We start from the raw sequence: 21,566 nt of genomic DNA on the forward strand, positions 1-21,566 counted from the left end.
CTTATAGAACGTGGCCTATAGAATCCATAATTTCAAACAGTTCCAAGATTGGGCTACTAGTTCAAAAGTTACAGCCCTTTGAATTTTTTTTCGAAATTGGTTTATAGTCTAGAACTTTTGATTGAGAAGTTTGATCGAAAAAGTACGAATTGTTTTGGATTCTACGCACCAAAATTAATAAAAAAAAGTGTTTTCCCGAGAAATTTTGGTGTAGTCGATTTTTGGTAGAAAAGGAAGGTATACACTGCCTTTTTTGAGCCCCGAAAAAAAATTGTCTCAGATCGACCCGGAAAACATTTTTTTTTAGAACGTGGCCTATAGAATCCATAATTTCAAACAGTTCCAAGATTGGGCTACTAGTTCAAAAGTTACAGCCCTTTGAATTTTTTTTCGAAATTGGTTTCTAGTCTATAACTTTTGATTGAGAAGTTTGATCGAAAAAGTACGAATTGTTTTGGATTCTACGCACCAAAATTAATAAGAAAAAGTGTTTTCCCGAGAAATTTTGGTGCAGTAGATTTTTGGTAAAAAAGGAAGGTTATACACTGCCTTTTTCTTGGCCCGAAAAAAAAATTGTCTCAGATCGACCCGGAAAAAAATTTTCTTATAGAACGTGGCCTGTAGAATCCATAATTTCAAACAGTTCCAAGATTGAGCTACTTGAATTAATACAGAAGTTAACCGCACAGAATTGCTTATTTTCCAATTTATTTAAAGTTTTGCGGGATCCCGCAAATACCGAGATCTCGCGGGATTAACATCTAACAATCCCGCAAATACCGGGATTGAGATTTTGCTGCAGGATTGCATTCCCTGAATGTTTCGCTATATGGAAATGTCAATTTTCCCCTTGTACACAGAGTTTGAACAGCCAGCAAAAACACTAATTAATCGTCTTTAAACTTTTTAGCCGTTTCCACCCATTGCGAATTGGATATGTTTCGTTCCAAGTACCACAATTCGGTGACGATAAGTGTTTCGGGAGTATGATTAATAAGCTACTACTTAGGTTTATTGTAATAATTCGATTTCACAAAAGGCATCTTCGTAACGATAGTATCGTACATCTTCTCGCGCACCTTCAGCTTCAGTTTCGTGCCAACTTTACTGAACTCCGTCGCGACGTATCCCATGGCGATGTTCTTCCCGAGCGACGGCGCTGGACATCCGGACGTCACGATGCCGATCTGCTTGTCGCCGTTGAAGATCAGCGCGTTGTGCCGGGCGGGCGGGCCCGATTCGAGCACGAACCCCACCCGCTTCTGCTTGCAGCCGCCCTTAATCTGACCCAGAATCTCCTTGGCTCCCGGGAAGTCCGCGCGTTCCCTTCGGCTTTTGGCGATCAGCCAGGTGAGGGTGGCCTCGATCGGCGTCGTGTGCTCGGTGATGTCGTTGCCGTAGAGGCACAGTCCGGCTTCCAGTCTGAAAACCAAGCGTTAGCTTAGTGGGAATTGAGCATTGGCGAAACCTAAGCGAGTCCCTGGCGCCTAGGCCGGCTAGTCGAACCGCGCTGTTTTGCATGATCGTCCTGACGACCTCCACGACTCTTTTAGACGGTATGGAAATCTCGAAACCGTCTTCGCCGGTGTAGCCACACCTGGTGATCCTGCAACCGTCGACGCCGCCAACGGTGGCCAAGGTAGAATTCATGAAAAACAACTCGGACAAATTTACGTCGGCAATCTCCTGAAGAGCTTGAGAAGCTTTTGGTCCCTGAAGCGCAACGAGGGAGCGCTCCGAGGGATCGTAGAATCGCACGTTGATGTCGCTATCGATGTCCAGCTTCTTAAAACTTTGCTAAAAGCAGCTCGTCTTAGCCGCGAAATTGGTTTGGTAGGCGACTTACAAATGCGTTCATTATGAGTTTCTGGTCCTGTTCTTTGCGGTTGGCGTTGGAGACGATGTAGAGGTGGTGGTCGTTGACTTTCGTCACGATTAAGTCGTCCAAAATTCCGCCACGTTCATTCGTGAAGACTGTCAACGTGGCCGCGCCCTCCTTCAGTCCGGCTATGTCGGCGGTACAGAGCTCCTCGAAGAAGTTCACGCACTGCTTACCTGAGGAGGTAATCGACAATTGCGGCAACAATAAACGGGGGACGTACCTGTGACTTCGGTCTGTAACATGTGAGAGACGTCGAAGAGAGAGGCATTTTCTCTGGTGTGTACGTGAGAGTTGGTGATGCTGAGATCGTTGTACTGAACCGGTAGGTAATAACCGGCGAAGTTTACCATTTTTCCACCCTGCTCCACGTGCAACTTGTACAAGGCGGTCGCGATGGCACTTTTGGTCTCGGTAGAGTATCTGGCGCACGAAGCCGTACACTTGATCAGCCTTCTTAACAGCATTTTTACAAACAATATGGCCAGTTTTCGTTGGTGATGTTTCCATGTTCGTTTTATAATCAACAGGTCGAAGGTCCCACGATAAGGAAGTCAATCTGTACTGCGTTATTAGCTAACTTTGTTTAATCTGTGACGACGCGATATTGCAACGAATTCAAATGATGAAATCCGAAACGAAACCCGCCTTATCGGCACGACAATGATGCAGTAGCGATAAAATGCGAGGGAAAGGGGAGAAAATTAAGTGCTTGATGTTGGCGAAGGAAATACCTACTGAAATACGAAGCAAAGATAAAGATGGAAAAATATCCAAGGGAAGCGAGAAAAAGACACCAAAGGGGTGGGGGGAAGACTTCAAATAGAAGAAGGATCGAAAGAAATTCAGAAAAAGCGCGAACTGCCGGAGAGGCACGAAGAAGTCGTGAAGTGAGCTCGAAGGAGCCAAGAAACAAGCTCGATGGAGAAGGCTCCAAAGAGTCATAAAGGACACCAGAATGAAGAAAAAGAAATCTAGAAGGAGAGGTATGAAGAATCTCAAACTTATAGTGAAGAAATATCGAAAAAGACGAGAAGAAACAGGCGTAAAGTAAGCTCGAAGGAGGCGAGTAGGATAAATGAAAAAGGGCCGAAAGCACTACGGAGAAATCTAAAAAACCACCCGTAAAAAAATCTCAAAGGAGTTGTGAAGCAGTCTTGAAAGAGGTGTGATGGCTCGAAGGAGGCGTAGAGAAAGCTTCAAGAAAAATTGAAGAATGCTAGGAAACGTGAAGAAAGTTCGAAGGAAGCGTGAGGAAGGCTTGAGAAGGAAAGGAAGTCGAAAAAAACCTCAAGAGGCGTGAAAAAAAGAAGGACATGTACAGAAATCTCCAAGGTGGTGTGATGAAAACCGGAAGAAGGGGAAGGAGAAGTGCAAAACGGTAAAAGGGAGGTACATACAAAACTCTAAGGTTCTAAGAAGACCTGAAATGCCGAAGGAAGCGTAAAGAGCTTTGAAGTGCGAAGAAGACGTGGAAAAATCTCGAAGGAGGCATGAAGAAATCTGAAAGGAGTAATAAAAAAATCTTGACAACTTGAGGGAGATGTGAATAAGGGCCGAAGAAAGCAGAGAAATCTGAAAAAAAAGGGGAAGGATGTGTCAAGGGACGTGAAGAACTTCTGAGGGAAGCGTAAAGATTTAAAGGAGTCATGTAGAAGGCTCAAAGTAGTCGTGAAGAAAGCTCGAAGGTATTGTAAACAAAATGCTGAAAGGGACATGATGACATCTTGAAGTAAGCGTGAAGAAGCCTCACTGGAGATGAGAAGGCTCGAAAGAAAAATCTCGTGTTAAGGATTTTGAAGGAAAAATAAAGAGGTACGAAGAAAGCCCAAAGGAAGTCTCCAGAAACACACGAAGAAACCCCGTAAGAGATGTGACAAGGTCGAAGGAAACATGAAGAAATCTAAAAAAATGTTACGCAAAGTGTCGCGAAAACTACTGGAGGCGTGAAGAAAAAGACTCTACAGAAGGCGCGAAAAAGGGTAGAAAGTCTAAAGAGGGCGCTGGAGGACAGCGTGTCAAAGTAGGCGTAAAATAATCTCAAAGGAGGAGTGAACAAATCTCCAAGGGGGTCCGAAGAAAACTCGAAGGGGGCTTGAAAAATAGTTGCAAACTAGAAAAAGACGTGAAGAACTCACAAAGAAATCTAAAATAAGGCGTGAAAAAATTTCGAAAGACTCCAGAGCCGTGAAGAAGACTTAAGCGAAGCGTGGGAAAATCTCAAAGGGGACGTGATAAGCAATGGTCGAAAGGCGTGAAGAAGTGTCGAAAAAGACATCAAGAAAAAAAAAGCCGAAAATTTATGATGTGATCGAAGATTGGGTGAATAAACTCGAAGGAAGCACGAGGAAAAGATCAAGAAAATTGGAAAAAGGAGTGAGCAACCTTTGGAGGAGAGATCAAGAAGACTCGTATAAAGCGTGAGAGAGGGATCGAATGATGTGTAAAGATGGAACGACGGAAGCATAAAGAAGAAGCGCAGAAGGCATTGGCGTAAAGAAGGTTCAAAAGAAGCGCGAGGAAGACTCGAAAGAATTGGAATGAAGCTTCGAACGAGAAGCGAAGAAGGTTAGAAGGAGGAATATCTAAAAACTTGAAGCAAGCGTGGACTCTCGAAGGAAGAATGAAGAAATTTAGAATTAAAAATTGTTAAATGAAGCCTGAAGGAATTTCCAACCTAAATAAAAAATCTCTAAGGAGATGAGAAGAGGGCGTCAAGGAATACCAAAGGGTGCGTGAAAAAGACTCGACGGATACGTGAAGAACGCCGTAGAAAGTGTAGAAAAAGTTCGATTGAGGAGGCAAAAGAAATATACTAGACGGCGCGAAAAAGGGGCGAAGAAAGGTTGAAACGATGAAAACTGAAAGTTGCTCATATTCACGGGGAACCCAGCGGGATTGATTCTGTTAAATGCCGTTTGGTCTGACGAATACGCCGGCACCAAATCAAGTTGTAAAGAAGCGCGAAGAAGGTGATCAAGAAGACAGAGATGGCAAAAAGTTTCAACGGAGATGTGGAGACACAAAAGAAGCGTGAAGAAAGGAAGACGTGAAAAAGGTTGCAGAAGTCTCGAAGGATGCGCGAAGTAGACTCGACGCGGAGGAATGAAGAAGTAGGGAAATCCTCAAGGCGCGTGAAGAATTATCCTGCGTGTCGGGTCGAAGGGATATCGTGCAGAACGCTCGAAGGAGGCCACATAGAATGTTCGAAGGAGACGGCAAGATTGCCCAAAGGGAACCTGGAAAATCACGAGTGAGGTGTAAATACGACTCCAAAGAGGCATGCAGAAGTGTCGAAGGCGGCCTGAAAAAGGGTAGAAGTTGCAGAGAAGGACGCTCGGAGGACACAAACAGTAAGTGTCAAAGGAGACGTGAAGAACAATAAACGGACGCGTAAAGAAATCAGGAAGGAGGGGTGACGAAAAGATCAAGAAAACTCGAGAGGGTGAGCAAGGCTTGAGGAGAGATTAAGAAAACTCGAATAAAGTGAAACGATGGCTCGAAGGAAGCTGGAAGAAGACACAAAGGAGCAGTGCAGACGACCACAAGGAGATTTAAATGATGTAGCCAGAAACTTCGAAGTAGGCGTGAAAAATGACGGTAGAAAGTATGAAGAAATCTAAAATAAAGGCAAAGGAAGCGTGGGAAAATCTCGAAGGGGGTGTGATTAAACCTCGAAGAGCGTAAAAGAAACTCGAAGGAGGCACAAAGACTCAAAAGGAGCGTAAAGAAACGAAGAAGCGAAAAAAAGGAAGGAAGAATAAAGGAGAAGTGCAGAAGGCTATAGAGGGTGACGTGAGGAAAATTCAAAAGAAGCGCGAGGAAGACTTGAAGAAGGCGCGGAAGTGACAAAAAGCTTGGAACGAGGAGTGAAGAAGGATCGAAGGAAAAAATTAAAAATTGTTAAATGAAGCAAGAAGTCTAAAGAGACGTGAAGGCGTCAAGACATACCCAAAAGTGGGTGAAAAATACTCGACGGATACGTGAAGAACGCCGAAGAATGATGAGGCACACAGAAATATCCGGAAAGTCGTGAAAAAGGAGAAATCTAGACGGCGCGAAGATGCGTAAAAAGACCAAAAAGACTGAAGGAGGCATGAAGAAGGGTTGAAGAAAACGCGAAACGGACGTGAACAGGATTCCAAAAAGGCGTGAAAGATTCGGTGCAGACGTGGGGTTGATGATCCCATAGGGTAAAATGGCGGTGCTATCATTGTAAGTTTGGCCTAAAAGGAGAATATGACGCCTATATTACAGTTTTGATGGAACTAGCAATTACGGGATACCCTAATTGTCGAAAATGGGACACCCTGTACTTGGAAGACGATGACGAAAAAGCCTGTACGAGATGAAAAATAGACAACTCGATTTTTGCGATGCGTATGAAACCCATTTATTTGCGAATTTTAAAATAGAGCAACAGCGAAACTCACCGTCGGACTCAAATTAATTTAATATTTCTACCAAATTTTCACGTAATTACTGTTTATATCGAGTGATGTGAAACAGATACAACACAAAGTTGCCCATATTCACGGGGAACCCAGCGAGATTGATTTGTGTGAAATGCCGTTTGGTCTGGCGAATGCGCCGGACCAAATCAGGTTCTAAAGAAGCGTGGCGGTGATCAAGAGGACTCGAAGGAGGTGGCAAAATGCTCGTGAAGAAATCTCAAAAGATACACGGACTCAAAAGCGTAAATAAAAGTAAGACGTTGAGGACGGGTAAAGGACACGTAGAGAAATCTCGAAGGCGCGTGAAGAAATTACACCTGTTACTTTTTTGCCGGACTGTGCAATTGCGGATACCTCGTGTCGAAAATGGGACACACTGTACATGGAAGACGAGACAAAAAGTGCCAGTTAAGACTGAATGAGGACACGAAAAACGAGTGAAAACTAGACAATTCGATTTCTGCGATCCACCAAACTGTTTTTTTTGAGAATTTAAAAATGGACAAGAGCGAAACTCACTGCGGGACTTCGTTCCATTTAATATTTCTAGCAGCTGTGGATATCAAGCGATGTGAACCAGATGTAACACAAAGTCGCTCTTATTTACAGAGAACCCAGCGAGATTGTGTGCAATGCCGTTTGGTCTGACGAACACGTCGGCACCAAAGCAAAATACTCGTGACGTAAACTTTTATTTTAATTTACAAAATAATGAGATTATAAATTATATAACAGAGATGTTACAAACTCTTAACCTTAATCGAGCTTTACGCGACGTAACTGTACTCCTCGCTCGAATGCGGCGTCCTTTCTATATATTGTTTATCTATTAAAGCCTCTATACATTTCTTTATCATCGGTATACTCGGCGCGAATGATACTTTCGATTGCGCGCACACCTGCAATACAAACGGAATTAAGCGGTAGAGTCTTGAGAGACTCACTTCCTGAATAAGGGCGTTGTGCTTTAAAACTTTCCTAGATTTCATTATTCTAACTATGGCGGCTTGAAGGTACAACTTGCGGTCCTCCTCGACGGAGTTCATTGTGTGCTCGACCTCTTGCGGGGTCTCCTTCTGGACGGCCGCCGTGATCCGAAACCTCGTACGCTTGTTTGAATATTCGGTATTCAATCGTAGCGAGGTGTTCGAGCTCAGCTCCTGCAAGGCTCGTTTAGTTTACAATCAAAGCGGCGACGGCGGAATTACCTCGGTGTCGGCAAGTAGAAATTTACATTCGACTAGACTATTTGCGTACCTCTGTATCTGTTCGTTATTTAACTGGAGGGTGTCGCGGATTTCGCCGCACGTCAACGAGTTCGTCGTCTCGAACATAAGCAGTATAGCCATTTGGAACGTCTGCATCGTTATCAAGTAGGGCTTCTTTAGGTAGCCTAGGCGCAGTTCCGCTTGGCACAGATGGTGCAGCCACGTCAGTTTACGCCCGTTGAAGCGTTTGTGATAGAAGGACTCGAACTGCAACAGTGTCGGTTTGAGAAAAGTGGCGGGACTGGTCGGTTTACCATCTGTACGCTTCGCTCGAGCTGTTGGGGAAGCGCAAATGAGGTGACGTTGGACTGGCCGAAAGGCCACGCGCCGGCCTGCAGCACGTGAATGTTAAACGTGATACCAAGATCGATGCTGTCATTCTTGAGGAAGGTGCTGAAGCGATTGTTTAGATCGCCGCTTAACGACATGTCGGTGAACATGCGATGGAGCTTGTTCGTGAACTCGTACCCGCACGCCTGCTTTAGCCTGCAATTAAACCACTGAGAGGCGCTGACGGCCCGATCTAGTTACCTATTGATCATCGCCTCCTCAGCGTCCATACTCTGCGTCTGCTGGTGTATCAGCCGTTTCGCCAGCATCCGCGAGTAGAACTTTTGAAAAATATCCTTATCGTCGATGTATTTGAAGATGATGATACTCTGAGACAGCTTCTCGTCGACTTCCGACTCAGAAATACCCTTAGTAGACTTCTTGAGCAACGTATCACAGTACTTGGCTAATAATTCGGGACTCCTCGACGGACTTCGCCCGTCGCTCGGCCGATAATTTATAACGGAACTACACGCCTTATCTAAAGCACCCATGAAATTTTGATCACCCTTATACACCTCCTGAATTAACTGCCTGTACTTCTTGTACACCTCCAGAAGATTCTCGACGAAGTGTATGTGCACGCTCTCCCCTTGCAAGTTATTTACAGCCTGCGTTAAACGGCGGTTAGAAAGAGAGGTTGCGACCAATCGTATCGTTTGCACTTACAACCAATCCCTGAGATTTTATGTGATCCAGGACCGTCTCGACGAGAACGCTCATCGCGTTGGGAACGCTTTTAAGTAGATTGTACATGTTGGAGAGGTCCTGCTTACGTTCGCCCTGCACCATGTTTTTACACTCGCTGTACAAAAATAGCAGGTGCTCGGCGACCATGTGGGTCTCGCACCGTTGCGTTATCTGCAAAAAAAAAGGTACGCGTGCGATACAACGAGCGCCATCGTAAGTGCGAAGTTAGCAATGGCGCGCTTCGTTGTGCAATAACAGAAAACAACGTGGAGGGGGAGGGGGCGGGGGGATTTCGTAGTTGAAAGACATATAGAAAAATGTTTATGACAACAGTTTCTTCTTATTCAAAATAAGTATACAGAATCAGACCTAACCTCATTGTTTAAATGGAACACCCTGTATATTTTAATCTAAAAAAGTACAATGTTCAATTCTCTTTTCAAAAGTATAGCACACATAGGATGACATTCAAAAAAGGTTAAAGTGATTAAAAAATAAAAAAAAATATTACAAGAGTTTTTAAAAATTAAAAAAAGGGCCACGATTCAAAAAATTTCAAAAACAATTTTCGAAATTTTTAAAAATCTTTTTGAATTAATATTGATTATTTCAGTATTGCAGTTGTTTTATTTTTAACAAATATTTAATTAAAAAATTTTTTTTAATCTGTGAATCGATCTTGGTTTTGAATTTTTATTTAAACATCTTTTTTGAATCTCTTTTGTTTAGTGTTACATTTTTGAAAAGAGAATTTAATATGTCATCTTTTTAGATTAAAATATACAGGATGTTCCATTTAAAGATATGAGATTAGGTCCAACAACTTTTTTACCTGGTCCCGCTATGTTATCTAACAATTACGGAGATTTGGTATAAAAGTGTCGAAAATAGGACACCCTGTGCGGATCGTTTGAAGAGGGCGTGAGGAAGGGTTGAATCCAGCAAAAGGGAAGCTTCAAAGGACAAGAAGAACCTTTATAGATAACGTGGAAAAAACGTAACGAAAATATGAAGTACCTATGTCACCAGATTTTGAAATAGAAGAACCGAAGTGGCCGAACTACAATTAGTCCCAAAAATTTTAAATATTTTTGAAGTTTTTGTCACAACCAGACCTCGTTAATTGGCACATCCTGTATAATTTGTCGAAAAACAAGATTGACCCAAATGAGAATCAATTTTTATCAAACCACATCCTCCACCATTGCTAATTTCGCACGGTCGGCGAAAAACAAACCTTTGGCAGCGAGCTCGGATGTAAAAACTTCCTAGCTCGGAACAGCTCCTCGTCGATTTTCGCGATCACCTTCTCCATATACAAACTGACATCCTTACTTTCCAAAAGGCGAGCGGCGTCGCGTTTGAAATGCTCCCCGCTCGAGTTCAGGAAGGGCTCCTCGAAGAGCTCCTGGTAAAGCTGCAGTTGACCTTTCTTCTTGTACGTTTGCACCTCGACAAAACTTAATATTGTGCCTTTAACGGCGTCGATCGGTAGAGTTGTGGTGTGATAGAGGCGATCTTCGTCGATCGCTTCCAGTAGCAACTTCACCAGCTTGTAGCCTAAGGGGGAGATCATGCCCGATCGCCAAATTTCCAACGCCAGCTCGCCGATCTCCATTTGTTCGCCTGAAACGTAATAAAAAAGACGTAGCAAAGAGATTCTCTCACTTAAACTTTTGAATCAGGAGAATATAATGAGCGAGGAAGCATCTCTGCTCCTAATACACAGATATGCGACAAAAAATTGGTAAATTTTCTTCGGGCACCAGGAGAACATAAGAAACCAGAACCTTGTCAGATTAAAAAAGAATGTTTCAATAATTTATTTTCACCGACACTTTTGTATCAGGAGAATATTAGGAGCGAGGAAGTATCTCTACTCCTAATACATAGAAATCTGCCAAAAAATTGGTAAATTTGCTCTGGTTATCAGGAAAACTTACTAAACGAGGCTTCACTACATTAAAAAAATGTTTAAACAATATATTTGCACTTAAACTTTTGCATTAGGAGAGTATAATGAGCGATGAAGTATCTCTGCTCCTAATACATACAAATCTGCCAAAAAATTGGTGAATTTGCTTTGGTTACCAGGAGAACATAAACGATGTTTCACTAAACCAAAAAATATGTTTAAACAATTTATTTTCACTTAAACTTTTGCATGAGGAGAATATAATGAGCGAAGAAATATCTCTGCTCTCGATACCCAGAAATCCGAGAGAAAATTGGTAAATTTGCTATTATTACCAGGAGAATATAATAAACAAGACCTTCTTTTGACTAAAAGAGAATATTACAACAATTTATTCTCACTGAAACTCTTTCATCAGGAGAAAATAATGAGCGAGGAAGTATCTCTGCTCCTAATACATACAAATCTGTCAAAAAAATTGACAAATTTACCTTCTCTAAGCTAAAAAAGAACGTTTCAACAATTTCTTTTCACTGAAGCTTGTGCATCAGTAGAATATAATGAGCAAGGTAGTATCTCTGCTCCTAATACATAGAAATCCGACAAAAAAAATTGGTAAATTTGCGCTGGTTACAAGGAGAATATAATAAACTAGACCTTCTCCAGACTAAAAAAGAATGTTCCAATAATTTATTTTCATAGACACGTTTGTATCAGGAGAATATACTGAGCGAGAAAGTATCTCAGCTCCTAATACATAGAAATCCGACAAAAAATTGGTAAATTTGCGCTGGTTACCAGGAGAACATAATAAAGAAGACCTTCTGTACACTAAAAGGGAATGTTTAAACAATTTATTTTCACTTAATCTTTCGAATCAGGAGAATATAATGAGCAGGAAAGTATCTCTGCTCCTAACACATAGAAATCCGTCAAAAGAATTGGTAAATTTGCTCTGGTTACCAGGAGAACATAATAAACCAGACCTTCTCTAGGTTAAAAAAGAATGTTTAAACAATTTATTTTCACTTAAACTTTGTATTAGTAGAATATAATGAGCGAGGGCGTATCTCTGCTCCTAATACATTATTATTATTAAATCCAACAAAAAATTGATAAATTTGCTCCGGTCACCAGGATAACATAATAAATCAGACCTTCGCTAGACTAAAAAATAATGTTTCAAGAATTTATTTTCACCGACACTTTTGTATCAGGAGAATATAATGAGTGAGGAAGTATCTCTGCTCCTAATACATAGAAATTCGACACAAAAATTAGTACATTTATTCTGGTTATCAGGTAAACATAACGAACCAGACCTCTAGACTAAAAAACAATGTTTCAAGAATTTATTTTCATTAACACTTTTGTATCAGGAGGATATAATGCGCGAGGAAGTATCTCTGCTATTTTTAGCAATTTATTCTCACTTGAACTTTGGGATCAGGAAAATTTAATGAGCGAGAAAGTTTCTCTGCTCCTAATATACAAAAATCCGTCAAAAAAGTTGGTAAATTTGCTTTGGCTACCAGGTGACCATAACATACCAGACCACTAGACTAAAAAACAATGTTTCAATAATTTATTTTCACTTAAACTTTTGGATCAGGAGGACATAATGAGAGAGGACCTATCTCTGCTCCTAATACATACAAATCTGTCAAAAAAATTGCCAAATTTACCTCCTCTAGGCTAAAAAAGAATGTTTCAACAATTTATTTTCACTGAAGCTTGTGCATCAGTAGAATATATGAGCGAGGAAGTATCTCTGCTCCTAATACACAGAAATCCAACAAAAAATTGATAAATTTGCTCCGGTTACCAGAACATAATAAACCACACCTTCCCTAGACTAAAAAAGAATGTTTCAAGAATTTATTTTCATTGACACTTTTGTATCAGGAGAATATAATGAGCGAGGAAGTGTCTCTGCTCCTAATACATAGAAATCCGACACAAAAATTGGTAAATTTGTTCTGGTTATCAGGTGAACATAACGAACCAGACCTCTAGACTAAAAAACAATGTTTCAACAATTTATTTTCACTTAAACTTTCGGATCAGAAGAACATAATGAGCGAGAAAGTATCTCTGCTCCTAATACATGCAAATCAGTCAAAAAAATTGGCAAATTTACCTTCTCTAGGGTAAAAAATAATGTTTCAACAATTTATTTTCACTGAAACTTTCAGACCAGGAGAACATACTGAGCGAGGAAGTATCTCTGCTCCTAATACATAGAAATTCGTCAAAGAAATTAGAAAGTTTGCCCAGGTTACCAGAAGAACATAGTAAACCAGACCTTTTCTAGACTAAAAATGAATGATTCAACATTTTATTTTCATTCACACTTTTGTATCAGGAGGATATAATGTGCGAGGAAGTATCTCTGCTGTTTTTAGCAATTTATTCTCACTTAAGCTTTCGGATCAGGAAAATTTAATGAGCGAGAAAGTTTCTCTGCTCCTAATATTCAAAAATCCGTCAAAAAAATCGGTAAATTTGCTTTGGCTACCAGGAGAACATAATAAACCAGATCTCTAGACTAAAAAAAAAATGTTACAATAATTTATTTTCACCGACACTTTTATCTCTGCTCCTAATACATAGAAATCCGTCCAAAAAATTGGTAAATTTGCTCTGTTTAATAAACCAGACTTTCTCTAGGCTAAAAATGAATGTTTAAACAATTTATTTTCACTTAAACTTTTGCATCAGGAGAATATAATGAGCGAGGAAGTATCTCTGCTCCTAACACACAGAAATCCAACAAAGATTGAAAAATTTGCTCTGGTTACCAGGAGAACATAATAAACTAGACCTTCTCTATACTAAAAAAGAGTGTTACAATAATTTATTTTCACTGATACTTTTGTATCGGGAGAATATAATGAGCGAGGAAATAGCCCCACTCCTAATACATAGGAATCTGTCAAAAAATTGGTAAATTTGCTCTGGTTAGCAGGAGAACATTTCCAAAAGGTGCATGGAAATTGCCTCACGATTCTACTTTTTACACTACAGCGATAGGTGTATTACCTGCGGTATCCGAGCCACCGTAAATGATTTCGGCATCTGACAGTTTTTGTGTTTTGATGTGCTGTTGGTTGAGGTAAAGGTAGAGGCTGTGCAGATACCTCGCCCCTATCGAATAGTCCGTCCAATACTTAAAATAATTCTTAACAAGGTGCGCGTCGCCGCCCTCTAAAACCTCATTCAGGAGCTTAGCCACGTGGTTCGTTAGGTACAATTTGGTCTCGGCGTATAGACGGTCGGCCATCGGTTCCGGGTGGGCGACGCACAGCGAGTACACGTCTCTGAAAGGTAAACACAACAATTGCACAAAAACTGCGAGTGTTTACTTACGAAAACCTGTCATTCCAGACCGGTCGGGGTACGTGCGCCAGAGTGATCACCCCGTGAATCGTCTCCTGCAGTAACGTCCATGTCGCGTTGAAATCGACAGTGCGCGGTTTGAGGGACATAATTCAAATAATGGAAAACGAAAAAAGATGATTAGCAAAATCTAAAAATAAACCCCTTAGTATTTGCACTAATTTTAAATACGCAAAGTTTACCTTTTGAGTACGTACTTTTGGCAACCAGCACCAATTTCGTCTTGTAAATCGATATAAAGGTTGTATAAGGAATATTTGCGTGCTTTTTCGCAAATCATAAATCAAGGCGATTTTTTCTTTTATTTACCCGTGAGAAATTCGTGCAGCGAGTTCGACATTTCTGTAAAATTCTCAAAAACCTCAATTCCAAATTTATGTCAAATGTGAACGTTTATTGGTACAACTTTTTCTCGTTGGACCTAATTCGTAGCGCGGCTTTTATTATACAGGATGTAACAAACAAGAGTATAAACAAAATTCATTGATACAGAGAAGGAAAAACATCATCATGAAGAAGAATTTGCGTTCATCGATAGTAGTCATCAAAGTACCGAGATCTCCAATGATCTTGCGAAAAAATTTGGACACAATATTGTTTTCTGTTCTGAACCCCATTTTATTTCGCACTCCGCGTCCCAGTTTTAATAAGAATGACATAAATTCAGTACGGGAAATTTGTAAAATAACACACTTCATGCTTAACACCAATTGCATATTTATTTTGCAAATAATAATAATAGAAAAATAATAGATATCACTAACAAAAAAGAAATCACATTGTAAGCACCCTCGTTAGAATTATTAAGTACCATCTGAAAATGAAACCGGTTCAGTTATTTTGTGCTCAAGTTGCCCTGCAGCAGTTAGTCAGAATCGCGTCCCACCAGAGTAATCTCATCTTCAGCCAAGGCGAGACGTTTGTAAGTCGGATTGTAGACGAGATACAACACCAGCAAACCGAACGCCAGCAGAATCACACCCATGAAGTTGACCAAAGTAGCCTCGCTGCCCAACTGGTTATAGTCGGGTCTGAAAATCTGAAGTGACTACTGGGTTAGCTAACGCGGTGGTACGTACATGGAAAAAATGGCTTTTTCTGCAAATCCCAGGAGGGCAGTCACAATTACCATTGTAAAGATGGCGGCACCGAAGAACGTATGAAACGGCAGGTAGCAGGTCCGTATGGTTTTCGACAGCCCCGGAAAGAGAAACGTGACAAATCCGCTCGCGAACTGGTAGGTGAAGAGGATCACAGTGACGAGTCCGATCCAAGAGTGCAGCGAGTAGAGATTTGGCATTGGCGGTTTGGCGTAGTTGTGCGAGTCAAAAACCGCCTTCAACGCTATCACGGATAGAATAAACGCCAGACAGTGTAAAGTCGCGTGGGTCAGCTTGAGCACCTTCTTCTTCGCGTACCGTGCGATGCGGAACGTTAAAATTGCTGTAAGTCCAGGATTAAACTTGCGTAGGGCTATGGTGGCGGTTTACATTGGGCATAAATGAATACCAGTCCGAGGATCATCAGCATGGGGTGCCAGTAGAATTCCTGGCTCGGGTCCTTCACACTAAACCCGTTACGGAAGTGAGTGATCCACACCAGCGTCAGCACGATTAGTAAGACCCCCAGGCCCGAGGTAACCCCGTAGAGTACACTAAATTGCTTCTGCAGACGGTGATCGGCTTCGGCCTCCATTCTGTCCACCAGATTCCTACAACAAAACAATTATGACCACTAGTTCAAAGTCCATATGCCGAAGACCTCAGAAAGTTCACTCTCTCTTCGTGCGGACCGCCGGCGAGTTCGTCCTCAGAATCTGAACTCATGAGCAACAGGTCAAAAATCAATGAAGCGGGTACACCCCCACCTGCGTTCACCAGACTCGATGTGGGGTATCGTCTAATCCTTGTTTTGTTCGTAGGAGAAAAGTCGGTCGTTTGCGGTTGGCATTTTATCTAATCTCGAAAGTGCCCGTAAGTGAACCGTAAACATAACCTCACTTTCACCAGCACCTGCGGTATGGAGTCGTAAAGTTCGCAGGCGATGAACGCGTTAGGTTTAAGTTTACTGGTTAAAATGGGGTGTTTTTGTAGTCGGGAGGTGCTCTACGTAAACAACACGCGATACGTAATCAGGGAGAAGCTGGGCGAAGGGTAAGTCAACCCCCGAACATATCTTTTAGTAACGCTTTGCTAGTTCACTATCTGTAGGTAGCAAGACGAGTAAACTTTGTCAGAACCACCCCAAATGTAACAAGCTTCTGCTGCGAGGAATGTTGGCTTTTAGACAGATCAGGGGTGAATCGGCAACCAGCACAGTCTACAATTAGGATGTGCACCAAATCCCGCATAAAGTGCAGATGTTTCTTTGCAATTTTAACGAATATATCGAAGTGTAGGTGCAAGCTGCAAGGATACCTTTTTATTTGTATCATAGAGGAGGGGAGGAGGCTGGGACAGGAACCGTAGATATTAAAAGTCCTGTTAGAATATTTCTTAGGCTGCAAGCAATATTACCCCCAAAAATCCCCTCCCCCGGCATAGCGATTTTCATGCGCTCAAGCACGATAGTGCAGATGTTATGGTATAATGTACAGAGGCTGATTCTCAGTAGTGTGCAGTGCTGGCAAGGTTTTCTTCATGAGCACAAGTAGATTTAGACGAAGCCTCCCCCCCCCCCCCCACATTAACAAGAGATGCGTAGAAGTGGCACGGTTGTAGTGCAACATGTAGAGAATGTTTGTCAGTGTGCTTCAAAGTTACATAACTGTTTACTTACTGTTGGGGGGATCGCCAACCACCCCCCTCCCCTTCAGTTACAATTTTAGTATGTATGGTAAAGCAATAGGTAGAAAAGTGGCAATATATTTTTTTGTTTTTCTTTTGTAGCATAGCGGAGGAAGATCACACTACCCCCCCACCCCCCCCCGCCACCCACTGCCGTAAAGAAATTACAACCTCCCCTCCCCCCAATTAAAAGGTGGTTCACAGAACTGCCGACCAGAACATGCAGAGGGTGTTTTTGTGTGCGACATAGAATGTCTTTTTCACTTTTTCTTGGAGGAAAGTGCGTAGGAAGCTAAATCCCCCCCTCCATATAGTTAGTAGATTAATGTGCACATAGATCCCCCGGTTAGGAATTTCGTGTAACTGCTAATTTTGTGGGTCAATGCTGCAAACAATGTTGCTTTGTGGTGAGAATATTATCACATTCCGCCCCCCCCCCCCTCATGTAGAAGGGCAAATGTCGGGCCGCAATTCCGCCCCCCCCCCCTCATGTAGAAGTGCAAATGTCGTGCCGCAATGCGCAGAGAGTAAGGTTCTGCCTCAAAACGTTCAGCTCTAAGGACTCGCCTTTCCTCGACTCTTTCCAAAATCATGGTGTTAATGATCACCAATACCAAATCGGCTGGGGGTGTGGGGGTCTGAGGAGGATATTACAATACCTCTAAAAAAAACTTTTCCTTGACTCTTTCCAAAAATCATGGTGCTAAGGATCAATAACACCAAACCGGGCTAAAAGAGAACACAATGTCCCCCCTACAACTCTCATACAATTTTCGTATCCTGGGGGGTATTCCCCCAGGAAAGGGGCATGGAATACCACTCAGGAAAGAGAATAAATTACTCTACATTAGTCATAAGACCCTCGTCACGCGACGGCCTGCGTGGGGCGGAGGCGGGGGGATATGCAAAGGGAGTGTTTATCTGGGTGGTGAAAGAATGTTTTTTTCTGTTTCTTGGTGGTGACACTAATTAGAATATCCCTCCATCCCCAGAACACATTTCCACACAACTGTCGTAAGAGCGTTGTATTCCAGACTCATATGAAACGAGGGGGGGGGAGGCGCATGGGAGTGCCCCCCGGAAAAAGAACAAATTTTCCTACAACTAATAAAAGTCTCTTGTATAGCGACGGAGGGGGTGGGGTGTCCCAGAGCCTGCGATTCTTTCCAAAAATCAAGGTGCTAAGGATGAAATGAATAATACCAAACGGGGGGGGGGGGCCATCGGGGGGTATGTAGGCGCCCAGGGCAATGCTTTGATCGCCCCCCCCCCTGGTAAAACTCGAAAACTTGTAGTTTTGTTCGTTCCAGTTTTGGTTTGGGGGGGGGGGGGGGGGGATGATACTCTAGCTCTTTAGAGCCACTTTATTATTCACCACCTATGGACCCGCCGCGGTGCTGTGTCATACATGTTTTTGTGGGTGGTGAAAGAGTGTTGTTTTGATTTTGGTTTCTTGGTGGTGAAACGAATTAGACCATTGCCCTCCCCCCTCTTCCCCATGGTTTTGCGACGTAACTAGTTAGACACCCCCCCCCCCCCCCCCATAAATTAAGCCGATGTGGTGCAACGTGCAGTGAGTATTTCGTAGTGTTACATTAAAGTGTTTTTGTTGTGTTTTTACTGTTGGGAACAGGGGTTTGAAATCCACCCCTCCACCATAGAGTTAGTATATTCGCGCGTGCTGAAAATTGTCAATATTGAGCACTGAGAGTATTACCAATAAAGGTCTCTTTGCTGATTTTTTGTGTGTTGGGTACACACTTATCCCCTCCCTCTCCTCTCCACACGTACAATTAAGAAATTCGTGTAATTTCCAAGGTTGCGATGCAATGCACATATACAGTTACTTACAATGTTGCCTTTTTCACTCTATTCACAGAAGAAGGGAACGCGGTGTTTAATCGCCTCCCCCTTGTGTTTTTTATTGTCGCGAACAAAAAGGTTGAAATCTACCCCTCCACCCTCTACCATAGAGTTAGAATACACCCTCCTTGCTCCCATACGTTTAAGAGATTCATAGAGAGCATTTTCAGCGTGCAGTCAATGTTTTCTTTTTAAGTTCTTCTTACGGTTGGGACCATGTTGCATGTTGTCAATCCCCCCCCCCCCCCCCCCCGCGCATTGAAAAGAGTAGAATTGCGTTTTTCATTTTTCTTTGTTTTGTGTTGGCTCTTTTCTGACGGAGAGTGAGGCTGAATCGTCCACCACCCCCCTTTATAATGGTCCCTCGCGGAGGATATGCTACATAGCACGTTATTTTATTAACTTTTTCCAAAGGGGAAAATTCTCCCCCCCTCCCCCTCCTCTGCCCCCCGTTCTGCCTCAAAGTGTTCAGGTGTAAGGACTCTTTACAAAACGGATGGTGGTAAGGATCAACAATACCAAACCGGGGGGTTTGGGGAGGGGGGGTATTCTTTTTCCTACAACTGTCATAAGACCTTCGTATACTGGGGGGCATGCCCCCGGTTATACGTTGTCTCAAAAAAGAGATAGTCAGACACCTCCACACGCGCGCCCCTTGGACATATGAACTCCCCCCCCCCCCCGCGCTTAGGTGTGCATGGAATTACATATTCGCTCTGATTTAATTAACTATTAACTTCCTCTGAAGTTTCTAAGTCGTTCTCAAGTTCTCCTTAAATTACCATTTGCTCCCCTGAGATTGTACTATCCCCTGGGCTATCGTATATTGCTTCTTATGAATAATCTGCCACTGTTGAAGTTTCAGTTACACTAACCGCTCGCATGCTTTCAGGGGTTTCAGCACGATCGATCTCGTCGAGAACGTCGCGACGAAGAGGTGCTACGCGGTGAAACGCATAATCTGCCACAGCGTCGACGACCAGAAGACCGCCCTGCTCGAGATCGAGTACTGCAAGAAGCTGAGGCACCCGAACATAATCGAACTGATCGACTCGACCTTCAAAGGTTCGGCCGATATTGTGGTGAACGCGACGTCCGAAGTGTACATGGTGCTGCCGTTTTATCGGCGCGGCACGCTCCACGACTACCTGGACGTCCGGAGTGCGACCAAGGACTATTTGAGTGTTTCGGAAATTTTACGGATATTTAGCGACGTGTGCGGAGCGGTGAGGTATATGCACGAGTTCAAGCCGGAGGCGTTGGCGCATCGCGATCTGAAGACGGCAAACGTCTGCCTTACGGACGGCTTGAGTCCGGTGCTGATGGATTTGGGGTCGGTCGCGCCCGCGAAGGTGCAGGTGTGCGGTTCTCAGGACGCCCAGAGGTTGCAGGATTTGGCGGCCGAGCGCTGCTCGATGCCCTATCGAGCACCGGAGCTGTTCAATGTGAAGAGTTTTTGTGTTATTGACGAACGAACTGATATTTGGGTATAGTAATCAATTTTTTGTCTTCCACTCCCTTCTGTTAGTTTTTAGTGGTCAGGATCACAAAACCCCGAGTAGGTGACATGCCCTTACGAAAGATGTGCTCCTGTTACAAATTTATTTCTTACAGGACACATCGGAATCAGAAAACGTTCAAAAACGTCTGTGAATCACAGCCGCACAATCTAGAACTAATGCCTCCTAAATTATGAGCTCCTGACCTCCTGTTACAAATTCCTCCCTTAGAGAACGCACCAGAATCACAAAAGAGCGAGAATATCCAAATTACACCTTCTTACGTTTCATGTTCTACTAACTACAAGCGTTTCCAAAAAGTGGGAGAAGGCTGCCACTTTCTTACGTATTATCAGGATCACAGAATCTCGGCAAGGTGCAAAATAGATAGACTGACACTTTCTTATGGACGAAATTCTCCAGTTTCTGTGCTCCTGGCCCGTTTTTAAAATTCGCCTTGTACTTAATTGCCTTAAAATATATCAGGGGCACAGAAACGCGAGTCGGAACAAATTACCCATATTAAATTTAACTGACGCCTATTTATAAGTTTATGTTCTCTTGATACGAGTTTCTCTTAAAAAAATGTATCATTAATCCATCTTCGTAAGTACCTATTAAGTTATCCCCATCGTTGAAGTTTCCTCCAATTTTACAAGACGATCTCCTTAGAGTCTTTTCATGATTTTCTTATATTTTCCCTCTTCTCCTCACCTTTCTTGTACATTTCCCAGCTGTCTCTTACAGGGGAAGGGAGGTAAATTTTCAGGAGGTATTGTGTGAGCAATTTTGGGGGATGAGCAAATTACTCGCCCCTCAGGACGTTAGGGACTGCTTCATAAATGACCATGATGTTTTGTTGCAGAGTCTCGGCTGTGTTCTGTACGCGATGTGTTATTTTAAATCGCCGTTCGACGCGGTGTACGAACGCGGCGATTCCGTGGCCTTAGCTGTGATGTCGGGAAAGATCCATTTTCCCGAGGACACGCCTTTTACTCAGGTTCGTGCCCAGGCGGCCACTACCGTAGGTACTTAATTCGGCGCGTGTTTGTTACAGGAAATGCATGACTTGGTTTCGTTCATGCTTAACGAAAATCCCGCCGAGAGACCATTTATTACCGATGTAATCGAGAAAGTTGACGATTATGTGAGAATTTTAGATAACCAAGTGTAATATACGTGCTCACGTTTTGCAATTTGTACCTAACTTATTTTTGTGTAGATAATTGTGCATTTGTATCATATTTTATACAAAGATATATGAAATAAAAATAGGTAAATATAAACCATCCTGTATATACCTACTCCTAAATCTCAAGAACAGCAGTAAGTGTGGCTAGTTACTCAGTGGAGTTACAATGATTCCTTCACCTTTCTTGGCATTCGCTCCTCCATTTCGGCGCCCGTCGACATACTTCCCCCACTGCCGCGTTTCCTTGACGCTTTTTAAATACGTCGAGCTTTGTTCACGTCTCCGTCAAGA

At 42.7% G+C, this 21,566-nt stretch overlaps 4 protein-coding genes across 4 annotated transcripts; 1 reads left to right on the forward strand and 3 right to left on the reverse strand.

Moving 5' to 3' along the window:
* Window positions 1-985: 985 nt before the first annotated feature.
* Window positions 986-2,468, reverse strand: LOC116162431 (aminomethyltransferase, mitochondrial). The gene is made up of 4 exons (XM_031476049.1): window positions 2,103-2,468; window positions 1,847-2,055; window positions 1,469-1,797; window positions 986-1,422 (listed from the first exon to the last, which is right to left on the reverse strand). The coding sequence occupies exons 1-4, from the start codon at window positions 2,344-2,346 to the stop codon at window positions 1,002-1,004; spliced, it is 1,203 nt and encodes a 400-aa protein (XP_031331909.1). The 5' UTR covers window positions 2,347-2,468; the 3' UTR covers window positions 986-1,001.
* Window positions 2,469-7,008: 4,540 nt separating this feature from the next.
* On the reverse strand, window positions 7,009-14,310 carry LOC116161555 (cullin-2). Its single transcript, XM_031474944.1, has 10 exons — window positions 14,118-14,310; window positions 13,906-14,065; window positions 13,579-13,856; window positions 9,859-10,247; window positions 8,601-8,792; window positions 8,133-8,542; window positions 7,856-8,087; window positions 7,542-7,808; window positions 7,278-7,493; window positions 7,009-7,232 (listed from the first exon to the last, which is right to left on the reverse strand). The coding sequence occupies exons 2-10, from the start codon at window positions 14,022-14,024 to the stop codon at window positions 7,101-7,103; spliced, it is 2,235 nt and encodes a 744-aa protein (XP_031330804.1). The 5' UTR covers window positions 14,025-14,065; window positions 14,118-14,310; the 3' UTR covers window positions 7,009-7,100.
* A 324-nt stretch (window positions 14,311-14,634) lies between these two features.
* Window positions 14,635-15,832, reverse strand: LOC116161610 (cytochrome b reductase 1). The gene is made up of 4 exons (XM_031475011.1): window positions 15,697-15,832; window positions 15,426-15,646; window positions 15,015-15,378; window positions 14,635-14,966 (listed from the first exon to the last, which is right to left on the reverse strand). The coding sequence occupies exons 1-4, from the start codon at window positions 15,759-15,761 to the stop codon at window positions 14,801-14,803; spliced, it is 816 nt and encodes a 271-aa protein (XP_031330871.1). The 5' UTR covers window positions 15,762-15,832; the 3' UTR covers window positions 14,635-14,800.
* Window positions 15,833-15,945: 113 nt separating this feature from the next.
* LOC116161609 (serine/threonine-protein kinase 16) lies at window positions 15,946-21,379 on the forward strand. The gene is made up of 4 exons (XM_031475010.1): window positions 15,946-16,088; window positions 19,477-20,071; window positions 20,949-21,083; window positions 21,141-21,379. Exons 1-4 carry the CDS (start codon window positions 15,979-15,981, stop codon window positions 21,255-21,257), a joined length of 957 nt encoding a protein of 318 aa, XP_031330870.1. The 5' UTR covers window positions 15,946-15,978; the 3' UTR covers window positions 21,258-21,379.
* The last annotated feature ends 187 nt before the right edge of the window (window positions 21,380-21,566 follow it).

The sequence above is a fragment of the Photinus pyralis genome, unplaced genomic scaffold (assembly GCF_008802855.1).
Source record: "Photinus pyralis isolate 1611_PpyrPB1 unplaced genomic scaffold, Ppyr1.3 Ppyr1.4_LG10, whole genome shotgun sequence".
NCBI lineage: Eukaryota > Metazoa > Arthropoda > Insecta > Coleoptera > Lampyridae > Photinus > Photinus pyralis.

What these genes read in the sequence shown, in the direction of transcription:
- LOC116162431 (XM_031476049.1), bottom strand. Translation starts at nt 2,346, where the DNA reads ATGCTGTTAAGAAGGCTGATCAAGTGTACGGCTTCGTGCGCCAGATAC. An exon ending in GTTACAGACCGAAGTCACAG is followed by an intron (nt 2,056 to 2,102) that starts GTACGTCCCCCG and finishes TTACCTCCTCAG; the next exon opens with GTAAGCAGTGCGTGAACTTC. An exon ending in AACTCATAATGAACGCATTT is followed by an intron (nt 1,798 to 1,846) that starts GTAAGTCGCCTA and finishes AGCTGCTTTTAG; the next exon opens with CAAAGTTTTAAGAAGCTGGA.
- LOC116161555 (XM_031474944.1), bottom strand. Translation starts at nt 14,024, where the DNA reads ATGTCCCTCAAACCGCGCACTGTCGATTTCAACGCGACATGGACGTTA. An exon ending in TTCTACTTGCCGACACCGAG is followed by an intron (nt 7,494 to 7,541) that starts GTAATTCCGCCG and finishes CGAGCCTTGCAG; the next exon opens with GAGCTGAGCTCGAACACCTC. An exon ending in ACAACGCCCTTATTCAGGAA is followed by an intron (nt 7,233 to 7,277) that starts GTGAGTCTCTCA and finishes TTTGTATTGCAG; the next exon opens with GTGTGCGCGCAATCGAAAGT.
- LOC116161610 (XM_031475011.1), bottom strand. Translation starts at nt 15,761, where the DNA reads ATGAGTTCAGATTCTGAGGACGAACTCGCCGGCGGTCCGCACGAAGAG. An exon ending in GAGAGAGTGAACTTTCTGAG is followed by an intron (nt 15,647 to 15,696) that starts GTCTTCGGCATA and finishes GTTTTGTTGTAG; the next exon opens with GAATCTGGTGGACAGAATGG. An exon ending in GGTATTCATTTATGCCCAAT is followed by an intron (nt 15,379 to 15,425) that starts GTAAACCGCCAC and finishes CTGGACTTACAG; the next exon opens with CAATTTTAACGTTCCGCATC.
- LOC116161609 (XM_031475010.1), top strand. Translation starts at nt 15,979, where the DNA reads ATGAACGCGTTAGGTTTAAGTTTACTGGTTAAAATGGGGTGTTTTTGT. An exon ending in AGGGAGAAGCTGGGCGAAGG is followed by an intron (nt 16,089 to 19,476) that starts GTAAGTCAACCC and finishes GCATGCTTTCAG; the next exon opens with GGGTTTCAGCACGATCGATC. An exon ending in AGGACACGCCTTTTACTCAG is followed by an intron (nt 21,084 to 21,140) that starts GTTCGTGCCCAG and finishes TGTTTGTTACAG; the next exon opens with GAAATGCATGACTTGGTTTC.